Source organism: Natator depressus, chromosome 9 (genome assembly GCF_965152275.1).
Source record: "Natator depressus isolate rNatDep1 chromosome 9, rNatDep2.hap1, whole genome shotgun sequence".
NCBI lineage: Eukaryota > Metazoa > Chordata > Testudines > Cheloniidae > Natator > Natator depressus.
The window spans coordinates 58,290,301-58,302,580 of NC_134242.1; the positions used below are offsets into that span (position 1 = coordinate 58,290,301).

The window sequence follows — 12,280 nt, forward strand, 5'->3', positions numbered from 1 at the left end:
GCAGCTCCCATGTCCAATCTCCCATGGCATCACTCCCATCCCCTTCATCTTTCCATCCATTAGAATGATCAGCAATGGAATTGTAAATGTTGTCATTGACATGTCATAGGCTTGACTCGCCAGGAGGCAGACTCGGGCGCACATTACTCTCATTTCATTTAAGCACCTTTCAACTGTTTTCCCATTGAAGATTTTTAGCATTGTGCACCAAATGATTTCTCCTCTTTGGTATTTCTACAATGTTTGTACCCACAATTTTAAAAATCTAGGTTTATAACATCGAAGGTGTTTTTTTTGCCAAGGATATATGAATGTGAAGCAAAATGAAGGCTTCTGTCTTTGTCATTATTGGAGCACAAAGTTGCCTTCTCTTAATGTTGTCCTTGTTGTGCCAAGAGAAAAACCAAAATGAGTCTTTTCAATGCCTTGAAAACCATCCCTTGGCAACATCCAGCCTGTGAGGGTTTGATTCCAAGATGGCTGCTGTGACTGGGTTGTTTGTAACAGTTTTAGAAACATTAAGTCTCATAAAATCCCCCATGTCAAAGAGAATCAAAGAAGGCGGTTTGATTTTTTGGGCCTGGGGTGTCTTCCCGTGCTTGGCCCTCCATAGCTCATCAGAAATAAGCAAATTCCCATGAGTTGTTTGCTGCATGTTTAATTGAGGAGTGGCTGAGAGAATTTATTTAGACATTGCTTTTCTGTGATTATGTAAAAAAACTATTTTAAGATCACAAATTTTGTTCTAAAACTGTGATACAGCATGGCCAGAGGGCAGCAGGAGAGTGTTAGAAGGGAGCCTTCTTCCCTGTAGAGGGAAGAAAGTTTGCTATAGATTAATTAAAGCACCTGAAGCCAATTAGAGCACCTGAAGCCAGTCACATGATAAAAACTGCCCTGCTTCAATCAGACAAGAGGAGGAGTTGAAGCAGAGTGGATTGGTGTTGGAGCAGAGAGCAGTTTGGAGGGAAGCAGAGAAGAGTTTGGAGAAGTGCTGCAGTGGACTAAGAAGACCAAGACCCTAGGTAAAGGGACACCTGGTTAGTGGAGCGGACGGGCAGGAAGCCCCACAAGCTGAAGGGCAGGAGAGGGAAGTAGCCCAGGGGAAGGAACCACTAGTTCAAGCAGTTTACCGCTATTCCTAGGGCCCCAGGGCTAGGCCCCGGAGTAGAGGGTGGGCCCAGGTCCCTCCCTCTCCACTCACCTCCTCTAGGGCACTAATGGAGCAGTTAATACCCCCGTTCAGGGGCAAGAAACAGTGCCCTGATTCCCGCCACCACCCCCCAAGAAGAGAAAGTGCGGGACCCATCATAGTAATGCCTGCAATTTGCCACAATAGAAAATAACTTAGCACAGTTCAGCATTCACGTGCTCTGCATCCACACAGAGTCTTTGGAACTGTCCTCACATGAAGCTCCATTCAGGATTGGGATATTAGTTATTAAATACCAAGAAATTGCATTTCAGTAAACAACAAGATATACCTTGGAAATTAATGTGCAGTATTAATTAACTGTATTCATGTGGCGTTTGTGATTTTAATAGTATTGTGATTTTAAAGTCTGGAAATGCAAAAGTAAAGGCTCCGACAACAGTACTATCCTCATTGTTGCCCATAACTCATTTTTATGAACATGTTATACTTATGTCTTAAACCATGATATACTTTTACAGAAAAAAGAAAAATAGAAAATAGTGCAACTGAGGCAAGTTTTGCTGTTAGAACCATAAACTTTGCATTTTCTAACTTTTTGTGACTTAACTCTGCAACCTTAACGTTGCAGTGTTTTGCATTTCATTTCCTTTTTCTTTTATAGAAATGAAATTAAAAGATCTTATTGAGCTTAGCAGGTTTTTCAGCTGAATGTGTAAATTCCTTGAAATAACTTGCTTTGCGCATCATTACATGGTAATGCATGCATTGCACTAAGCTCCTTTGCAAACTCAAACCAATCAAAACCTCTAGACCAGTTGCTTTCAACCTGTGATCTGTGGACCCCTAGGGATCTGAGATTTCCAAAGGGGTCTGCATCTCCACTTGAAATTTTTTAGGGATCCACAAATGAAAAAAGGTTGAAAACCACTGTTCCATTCAAGTGTCAGTTGTTTTTGCTGTAGCCCTGTTAAGCAAGGTAAGAATGCTTTTTACCGTGGCGAAAATGTTCATAGTTCTCCCACAACGTGAACTGGAGGTGAATTGGAAAACCCTTTCCAAATTCACCTCAGGGCACAAACCAAGCAAGGAAAATGTCCAACTCTTAAAAGGTGACTATTTCAGAAAGTTGTGGACATGTGAAAAGTAGATGTGCATGGAAACTGTATTGTAAGTTTATCCTTAGTAGCCACTAGGATGGTAGTGTGCTATAACAACCATGGAGCATTCAGAATATAATGTAACTAGTGGAGATGCCGTATGCATTTGAGGTATGCATATGATAGAAATTACCATTATTATCATGACACTCAGACCATCAGTCAAATCTAAGACTTTATTGAAGAGCGAGGTTAAAATTTTCAAAAGTGATTTAAGTTCCTAGACCCACATCCTCAAAGGTATTTATGCTCCTTACTCCCTTTGAAATCAATGGTAGTTTAACACCTAAATACCCTTGAGGATCTACGGCCTTAGTCTCTTCTGCAAATGGAATTTAAGTGCTTCTGAAAATCTTACCTCTAGGAAAAATGACCCTTCCATTTACATGACCTTCAGCTCCTAACATGCTAGGAGGAATGTGTGTCTTGTTCATACAGGCAGAGTGCTCAAATTATAGTCTAAATGACTGAGATCAGTATTTCAATCTGCTGTTCCATCACCATGAGCATTACTATAGGTCCTTTTCAGGGCTATCGATTAATCTCAGTTCACTCACGCGATTAACTGAAAAAAATGAATTGCTATTAAAAAAATTAATCACGATTAATCGCACTGTTAAACAATAGAATACCAATTGAAATTTATTAAATATTGTGGATGTTTTTCTACATTTTCAAATATATTGATTTCTATTACAACACAGAATACAAAGTGTACAGGGCTCAGTTTATATTATTTTTTATTACAAATATTTGCTCTGTAAAAATGATAAAAGAAATAGTATTTTTCAATTCACCTCATACAAGTACTGTAGAGCAATCTCTTTATCTTGAAAGTGTAATTTACAAATGTAGATTTTTTTTGTTACATAACTGCACTCAAAAACAAAACAATGTAAAACTTTAGAGCCTACAAGTTCACTCAGTCCTACTTCTTGTTCAGCCAATCGCTAAGACAAACAAGCTTGTTTACATTTACGGGAGATAATGCTGCCTGCTTCTTATTTACAATGTCACCAGAAAGTGAGAACAGGCATTCGCATGGAAGTTTTATAGCTGTCGTTACAAGGTATTTACGTGCCAGGTATGCTAAACATTTGTATGCCTCTTCATGCTTCAGCCACCATTCCAGAGGACATGCTTCCATGCTGATGATGCTTGTTTAAAAAAAATGCTTTAATTATATTTGTGATTGAACTCCTTGGGGGAGAATTGTATGTCTCCTGTTCTGTTTTACCTGCATTCTGCCATATATTTGATGTTATAGCAGTCTCGGATGATGACCCAGCACATATTCATTTTAAGACCACTTTCACAGCAGATTTGACAAAACACAAAGAAGGTACCAACATGAGATTTCTAAAAATAGCTACAACACTCGATCCAAGGTTTAAGAATCTGAAGTGCCTTCCAAAATCTGAGGGGGATGAGGTTTGGAGCATGCTTTCAGAAGTCTTAAAAGACAACACTCCAACGCAGAAACTACAGAATCCAAACCACCAAAAAAGAAAATCAGCCTTCTGCTGGTGGCATCTGACTAATGATGATGAAAATGAACATGTGTCGGTCCTCTCTGCTTTGGATCATTATCGAGCAGAACTCGTCATCAGCATGGATGCATGTCCTCTGGAATGGTGGTTGAAGCATGAAAGGACATATGAATCTTTAGCGCATCTGGCACATAAATATCTTGCGACACTGGCTACAACAGTGCCATGCGAACGCCTGTTTTCACTTTCAATTGACATTGTAAACAAGAAGCAGGCAGCATTATCTCCTGCAAATTGTAACCAAACTTGTTTGAGCAATTGGCTGAACAAGAAGTAGGACTGAGTAGACTTGTAGGCTCTAAAGCTTTACATTGTTTTATTTTTGAATGCAGTTATTTTTTGTACATAATTCTACATTTGTAAGTTCAACTTTCATGATAAAGAGATTGCTCTACAGTACTTGTATTAGGTGAATTGAAAAATATGATTTCTTTTGTTTTTTACAGTGCAAATATTTGTAATTAAAAATAAATATAAAATAAGCACTGTATACTTTGTATTCCATGTTGCAATTTAAATCAATATATTTGAAAATGTAGAAAACATCCAAAAATATTTAAATAAATGGTATTCTATTATTGTTTAATAGCGCGATTAATCACACGATTAACTTTTTTAATAGCTTTACAGCCCTAGTCCTTTTGTATTATTTTATCGGCTGAAATGACGGCATGAAATGATGAAAGATATGCTGCAACTTCCTCTGAAATACGATATTTATCCTTTAATGGAGGGTTAAATAAACAACGTCAATTTTGTTCCACTGTAAACCTATCCAGCACTTCTCTTAGAACGCAGTTACCCATATTTGTGTTCCTCAATCATAGCACCCGTATGTGGATAGTTTTAGGAGAGCAGAAACCAGATACAAAACCTTTCAGCCCTGTCACAGGCTCAAATCCCGCCAAAGTCAATAATGAACTGAATAAAGTCTTAGCTGTGTGTTGGGTGTCTGGTCTGTGTGGTCTGGGGGTTGTGTCCTAGGGAACAGGGGTCCTTGTCAAAAATTTTTGTCACAATTGGCACTTCTTGCCAAGGCTGCCAAGAAAGTTAAGAACTAACTGGGCTATGGAGATTTCTCTCCTCCTCCCCTAGAGATGGTTGCTGGTCATCAGAATTGAAGAATGTTATTGGCTCAGTGTGGGAAAGCTTTCACAGCTGCTGCCTGTGCTGTACGTATTTGTAGATAAATGGGGGATCTCAGCTGCTGGAGCTGCCAAATGACACCTTTCCTATATTAGCCCTGTGTATCATTTAATCACGTGGGGGAGTCCAGCTAGTTTGGCTTTCCCTTAATTTTATAGACTAAGCCTGATTCCTGCATGCCTAATTACTTTCTTGTAAACTGGCCAACCTTTTAGGCTAAGTTTAAATTCAAATGTATACATTTTTTAACACACTTAACTCAAAACCAGCTGAATTTTTAAAACCTCCCATGTGCTGGCTCTGTGCTCGGTGTTGTGTGCTCATGCAATAATTTATGGTATTCTGTATTAATGTGAAAAACTTCATTTTTTCTCCTATAGACTTAGTTGCACATCTGTAGCACATTGTATGGAGAGGTATGTTAACAGTCTTATGCCGAGCCCTGTTCCTTACTGTAATTCCTGTCTGATGTAGCACCTTCCCGGTGTGCAGGGATCATGCCAGTGAAAGAATGTATTGTGCTAGAGCTGTGCAGGGGGGTGGGTTCAAAGTGTCACCACTCTAGCACAAGGAAATCCAGCCAGAGTGTTGATTTCATTGTGTGTTCTCATTTAATACAGGCAGGTGTGTAGGTACCCAAGTGTGTGATATAACAATGCTAAATGGATTTGCCGGATGTGCCAAGGGGGATGAAAAATAAAATTGTATTCACAGCTGCAGTGCTGTAAAATATGTCTCATATATGGAACTTGAATTGTTAGAGCAGTTGTAGAGTTCAAGCAGGTAGAAGCTCCATAACACATGCATTAATTAATTAAACTATGTGAGCTGCCTTGGAGGGGAAGAGGTATTTTACAGATGAGTGGATCAGTGGCAGAGCTGGGAAGAAACTCAGTCTCCTGAATAGAGATGGGAAATAGACACTAAACTAGAGAGAGAGAAAAGCTCTCCATCTGGGATTTCAGGAGCACATTTGGAATCTAGTGGACAACAAGGATGGGAGTCTGTCTCCACTACCTCAAGTCCCACTGCAGATGCTTCCCCCTACTGCATCATTTTCAGGACAGCTCTCCTTGAACCTCACCCAAACCATTTCTGCCCTGCACAGCGACAACTTTGCTGATTTCCCTTTCCCTGCAGTTTTTCACAAAGTATGGTCCTGATTACGTGCTGGAGATCACACCGAGCTGCAGGCCAGACCGCAACGAGCCACACAAAGTCCAAGAAATCCTCAGCATCATCAAAGGTGAGCTTCCCCAACCTCCTGCCACCTTACTGCCCTGGGAGACCAACTGCTGGCTGTTGGGAAATCCAAAAATAATACATTAAGGAGGAGAATATTTCTCTTGGTATCTTTATGGCCCTGGCTACGAAGCTGTACTCCATGTGCTTGGCAAGTCATAATATACAATGACATCCATCTTCTGCCCAGCGTTGGATATGGTAACGGGTTGGTTGTGAAGTGCAAATGTTTCTATAGGCATGACCACTGCACTGTGGTCTGTGGCCCGTGGAATTCTATAAAAGGCAGTCCACAGCTGTTGTCCTCTTCATTTCGGAAGGGCAGCCTGCAGAGACCCCAGGGCTTTGTGGTTGTTTATTTTTCATTGTTTAAACCTGTCTGTAGAATCATAGAATCATAGAATATCAGGGTTGGAAGGGACCCCAGAAGGTCATCTAGTCCAACCCCCTGCTCGAAGCAGGACCAATTCCCAGTTAAATCATCCCAGCCAGGGCTTTGTCAAGCCTGACCTTAAAAACCTCTAAGGAAGGAGATTCTACCACCTCCCTAGGTAACGCATTCCAGTGTTTCACCACCCTCTTAGTGAAAAAGTTTTTCCTAATATCCAATCTAAACCTCCCCCATTGCAACTTGAGACCATTACTCCTCGTTCTGTCATCTGCTACCATTGAGAACAGTCTAGAGCCATCCTCTTTGGAACCCCCTTTCAGGTAGTTGAAAGCAGCTATCAAATCCCCCCTCATTCTTCTCTTCCGCAGACTAAACAATCCCAGCTCCCTCAGCCTCTCTTCATAAGTCATGTGCTCTAGACCCCTAATCATTTTTGTTGCCCTTCGCTGGACTCTCTCCAATTTATCCATATCCTTCTTGTAGTGTGGGGCCCAAAACTGGACACAGTACTCCAGATGAGGCCTCACCAGTGTCGAATAGAGGGGAACGATCACGTCCCTCGATCTGCTCGCTATGCCCCTACTTATACATCCCAAAATGCCATTGGCCTTCTTGGCAACAAGGGCACACTGTTGACTCATATCCAGCTTCTCGTCCACTGTCACCCCTAGGTCCTTTTCTGCAGAACTGCTGCCTAGCCATTCGGTCCCTAGTCTGTAGCGGTGCATTGGATTCTTCCATCCTAAGTGCAGGACCCTGCACTTATCCTTATTGAACCTCATCAGATTTCTTTTGGCCCAATCCTCCAATTTGTCTAGGTCCTTCTGTATCCTATCCCTCCCCTCCAGCGTATCTACCACTCCTCCCAGTTTAGTATCATCCGCAAATTTGCTGAGAGTGCGATCCACACCATCCTCCAGATCATTTATGAAGATATTGAACAAAACCGGCCCCAGGACCGACCCCTGGGGCACACCACTTGACACCGGCTGCCAACTAGACATGGAGCCATTGATCACTACCCGTTGAGCCCGACAATCTAGCCAGCTTTCTACCCACCTTATAGTGCATTCATCCAGCCCATACTTCCTTAACTTGCTGACAAGAATACTGTGGGAGACCGTGTCAAAAGCTTTGCTAAAGTCAAGAAACAATACATCCACTTCTTTCCCTTCATCCACAGAACCAGTAATCTCATCATAAAAGGCGATTAGATTAGTCAGGCATGACCTTCCCTTGGTGAACCCATGCTGACTGTTCCTGATCACTTTCCTCTCATGTAAGTGCTTCAGGATTGATTCTTTGAGGACCTGCTCCATGACTTTTCCAGGGACTGAGGTGAGGCTGACTGGCCTGTAGTTCCCAGGATCCTCCTTCTTCCCTTTTTTAAAGATTGGCACTACATTAGCCTTTTTCCAGTCATCCGGGACTTCCCCCGTTCGCCACGAGTTTTCAAAGATAATGGCCAAGGGCTCTGCAATCACAGCCGCCAATTCCTTCAGCACTCTCGGATGCAACTCGTCCTGCCCCATGGACTTGTGCACGTCCAGCTTTTCTAAATAGTCCCTAACCACCTCTATCTCCACAGAGGGCTGGCCATCTCTTCCCCATTCTGTGATGCCCAGCGCAGCAGTCTGGGAGCTGACCTTGTTAGTGAAAACAGAGGCAAAAAAAGCATTGAGTACATTAGCTTTTTCCACATCCTCTGTCACTAGGTTGCCTCCCTCATTCAGTAAGGGGCCCACACTTTCCTTGGCTTTCTTCTTGTTGCCAACATACCTGAAGAAACCCTTCTTGTTACTCTTGACATCTCTTGCTAGCTGCAGCAGCAGCCACAGACAGTAAAGCAAGCACAGAATTAGTTAACAACAGAGCAGTAGGCTCATGTGTCCACTAAAGCTAAATCTCTGACACCAGCCAAGAGAATTGAGTTTATACCATGCCCCAAAGGTCAACAGATCTGAGCTCTGCTGGAACAACAGGGGACGTGCCCGCAGCCGAGGACCTCTTAACTCCCCACTCCTGCACACACACCTCTCAAGATTCCCAATTCTAGGGACATTTACTGAGCACACTTCAGCTGCTCTGAACTGTCTAGTGGCGCGTGGGGAACAGCGGGTCTGGCCCAGCTGCTTAGATCAGGATAGAGCGTTCCATGCTGCCACCCATGGTCTGACTGGTCTTCATTTCTGTATTGAATGGGACGGTGTCTATAAAATGCCCAATGCTCCACCAACCGATTTCAGACATCGGGTTATTGGTACACTGCCGAATGCAGCCTTCAGTTGCACCAGTTTGGGTGCCCAATTTTAGTTATTAATTCCATTAACCTGCCTCTGGCACCATCTCAGGCTTGCACTACTCTCTTTCCTTCCCCGCTCCCTACAGACACACACGCCTGGCTCAGACACACACCCTCCTTTAGGAATATTTTAACTTAAAATTTAGCTTTGTGCCAGGTGCTGTATCAAGAGCCCTGGCGACTGCACTCCATCCTGTATCCCCAGAACTGACCAGCACAGGCAGCAGCAGATTCTCCCACACCCTCTTAGTACCATGCTTTACGCTGACGTGGAAGGGTGATCTCTAGAGGTGAGAGGGAAGATTGCTCTTCATGGCCCATTCATTCCTTGGCCTCTCTGGACTCCGATGACAAGGAGGCCAGTGAGTGCCATGTGCAATGGAGGTGCCTTGAGTTGGTCCATTGGGAACTACATTGAGAACCCGAATTCATTTCTTGTAAACCACCAAATAGCCACCCAAGGTTGGAAAGCTCCATAGCCCAATTCCAGTCCCAATTCACTGAACTCTCCAGTGCCTTCTGCTCTGTGAAAAGATGAGACTGAATCTAACTAGTTTGCAACCCATCTGTAAAGCCACTGTGTCTTGGAGTGGGGTTACCTGGCCCCAGCAGCATTCATGTACATCCTTAGAACGGGTCACAGCTGCTGGACCAGCCAGTTTCCAAAGGTGGAGGAGCTAGCATTATATCAGGATACCCCTATTAGTGTAAATTACATATTTTAGTCCAGATGCGCTCCCATCCTGCATCACAAGCGCTTGAGCAAAGTTTTGTAATTACTTAAATGCAGATTAGGGCTCTTTCTTCAAGTCCCAGATTCCATTGCCATTCTGAACTAGATAGAAGTCGAGTTATAAAAGACACTCCCAGCTCTGTGTAGGGAGAAAATTAGGATTTCCTTTATATTTTAAAAAAAGTGTTGTGACTTGGTACATGATTTCTTATATAATTGGTTTAAACATACTCTAAAATGTACCCTTCTGCCATGCTGGATGCACCGCAGCACCTGTGCTGCAGGGAAACTGAAACTGACCAATTTCATTTTACTGCATGAACTGTAAGTGGATTGCAGAAAGATCACCAAAAGCAGTACCGGGGAAAAGTGAATTTGACCTTAGTGTTCAGTTTTAACAATCTTATGTAGAGGTAGAATCACTGTAGAAAAGATTTGAGTCACATCAGTGTCCATTTAAAATGCCTGGTATCAGCTGGATCAGTGAAAATACAAATCAGAAGGTGTGTGCTGGACTGCACAACACAAATGCCCATTAACTGGCCTATGAGAAAACAGTGGGTGTTCGATTATTGGATTAGTGCCGATGCTGTTTTGTAAGAAAGGGACTTCTGAAAAGTATAAAATTTTATAATGTTCTCTTGTGAACGCGCACAGTGCTACGAGTCATTCATGCTAGGGAGATAAATGAGGCTCCATACAGAAATACATGGTAGGTCACAGGAGTTGAGAGGACTATATATGATGTAAACTTGGAGAACAGATTATTTTGCATCATGTATTCTGTTCAATAATGTACCCTTCCCCCCATAAATGTGATTAGAGTCTTACGTTAGAAATGTCTCGGCATTCTGGAGACCTGTACAAACTTGTGGTTTATGATTACCATCTTGGATTTACAACCACTTCTAAACAGTTGTGGGGAAGGAAGAACTTATGCCTCTGTACTGTACATGATAAATCATTCAAAATGTATGCAAAAGGCATGGGGCCTTTGTGGAAGATCCAGATGAACATTCTTAATAGGAACCATGTGCCCAGAGCACCATTTGCCCAACTGAATTCAGATCCCTGTCTCATATGCACTCTAAATTAAACCCTGCTTTTATTGAAATCACACCAGAGAAAGGACTGCTGCTTCTAGCATGAATTGTAAATTGGTGGTTTATGCTTCAATGTATTTGTTTAGAATAACTTTTTCAGTTAAAAGAGGGTTGAAAACTAAGGATGATGGAGAACAGTGGGGCCATGTGGTACTATCATATTGCTAACTGGATTATAAGAGCGTTTGGGGGATGGATTCTAGTCACCTAGCTGTAATCATCTTCCAAACACACACAGGCATCTCTGCTAGCAGAAGGGAGCCCCTGAGGAGGAGAGATGGAGGGCAGGCTAGTTATACTGCAAACAGAAAAACTGTGTATACACACAACCTGTGTCTGTCTAGTCTCAGGGTTTTCTATACCGCCCGTTACCCGAGGAAGAAAGGGGAGAAGTCTCTTAGCTCGCTACCTACTTGTCCAGGGTTAGCTTAGCAGCAGTTAAGAATGGAAGGCAGATGGATGGGTTTCAACTATTTCTTTAGGATGTTTTCCCTTCCCAGCCTGAGCTCGGTTTGAGTCAGCTGCTCTCCTGGTGCTGATTTCTTGAAGGTGCCGGGACATCCTTGTGGTGGTGGTGGTTGCATTTTACAAAACCAAATGTCCAGCTGAACATCACTGGTATATTGCTGGCAGCAGAGCCCAGGGTGTCTTGGCATCTCTCCAAGTGGTCCCATGTAATACTGAAGAGGAGGGTATGCAGGACATATCCCTAAAGACGCTCTTGGGAAATGGAAAATAAAATACGATATCCTGGGAAGACAATGAGTGAATGCATTGTGGGGGGCAGATCCAAAGCACAGATATTCCATGGGAGGGAGATTCAGGGGATGGGAAAGCAGCAGTAATTAGGCAAATTAGTGGAAAGCAGTTGAGACAGAGCTTGGAATGCAATATAGCAGCAAAAAAGCCAAAGCTTTGCTGGGCTGCATACATAAGGTTGCCTCACCAGGCAAGAATCTAGTTAACCCATCAGTATAGGGCCCTATTTAGATCAACCTACAGTAGGGCATAAGCTGTCGGGCACCTCGCTCTCAGAAAAATGAGAAAGGAGCTAGAGAGTTTGGTTATGAGAAAGCAATACAAGAAACAAATATGTATAGCAAAATGACAGCCGATTGGCGGTAGAAATGTACAGGTGCATGAAGGGTGGAAAGCAGCAGGGAGAGGAGTTATATAAGGTGGTGCAGGAGCTTAACTGGGAGCAACAGGGTGAAAACAAGGGAGAGGAAGTGGTGAGATCTACCACTGGCTAGGGAATTTTCTCCATCCCTTGGGTCACTTAAAACGAGCCTGACCGACGCCCTGGAGAACACACTGTAGGGAGCAATCCTGCCCCGGCTAGTAGCTGAGGACAGGATGAGTTACTATATACGCCTCCCCTCAGGCCTGCTGTTCTTGGAGGGGAACTTCCTCCTCGTCTAGCTTGATGGCAGGAATCTGAGTTGCCATATTGGAGGCCTGTGCTCAGCAGCAGCACTGCAGCATGTGTCCCCCACAACA

The 12,280-nt window shown here is 43.1% G+C and overlaps 1 protein-coding gene across 2 annotated transcripts in view; it reads left to right on the plus strand.

Annotated features, from left to right (window-relative positions):
• PHKA1 (phosphorylase kinase regulatory subunit alpha 1) overlaps positions 1-12,280 on the plus strand; it is a 211,157-nt gene that overhangs the window by 177,106 nt on the left and 21,771 nt on the right. For both annotated transcript variants that reach the window (XR_012641034.1, XM_074964316.1), the window contains one exon: positions 6,150-6,255. Coding sequence is in view for 1 of the 2 variants with exons in the window: in XM_074964316.1 (XP_074820417.1) it covers positions 6,150-6,255 (106 nt within the window). In the remaining variant the exon portion in view is untranslated. The remainder of the gene's footprint in view (positions 1-6,149; positions 6,256-12,280) is intronic.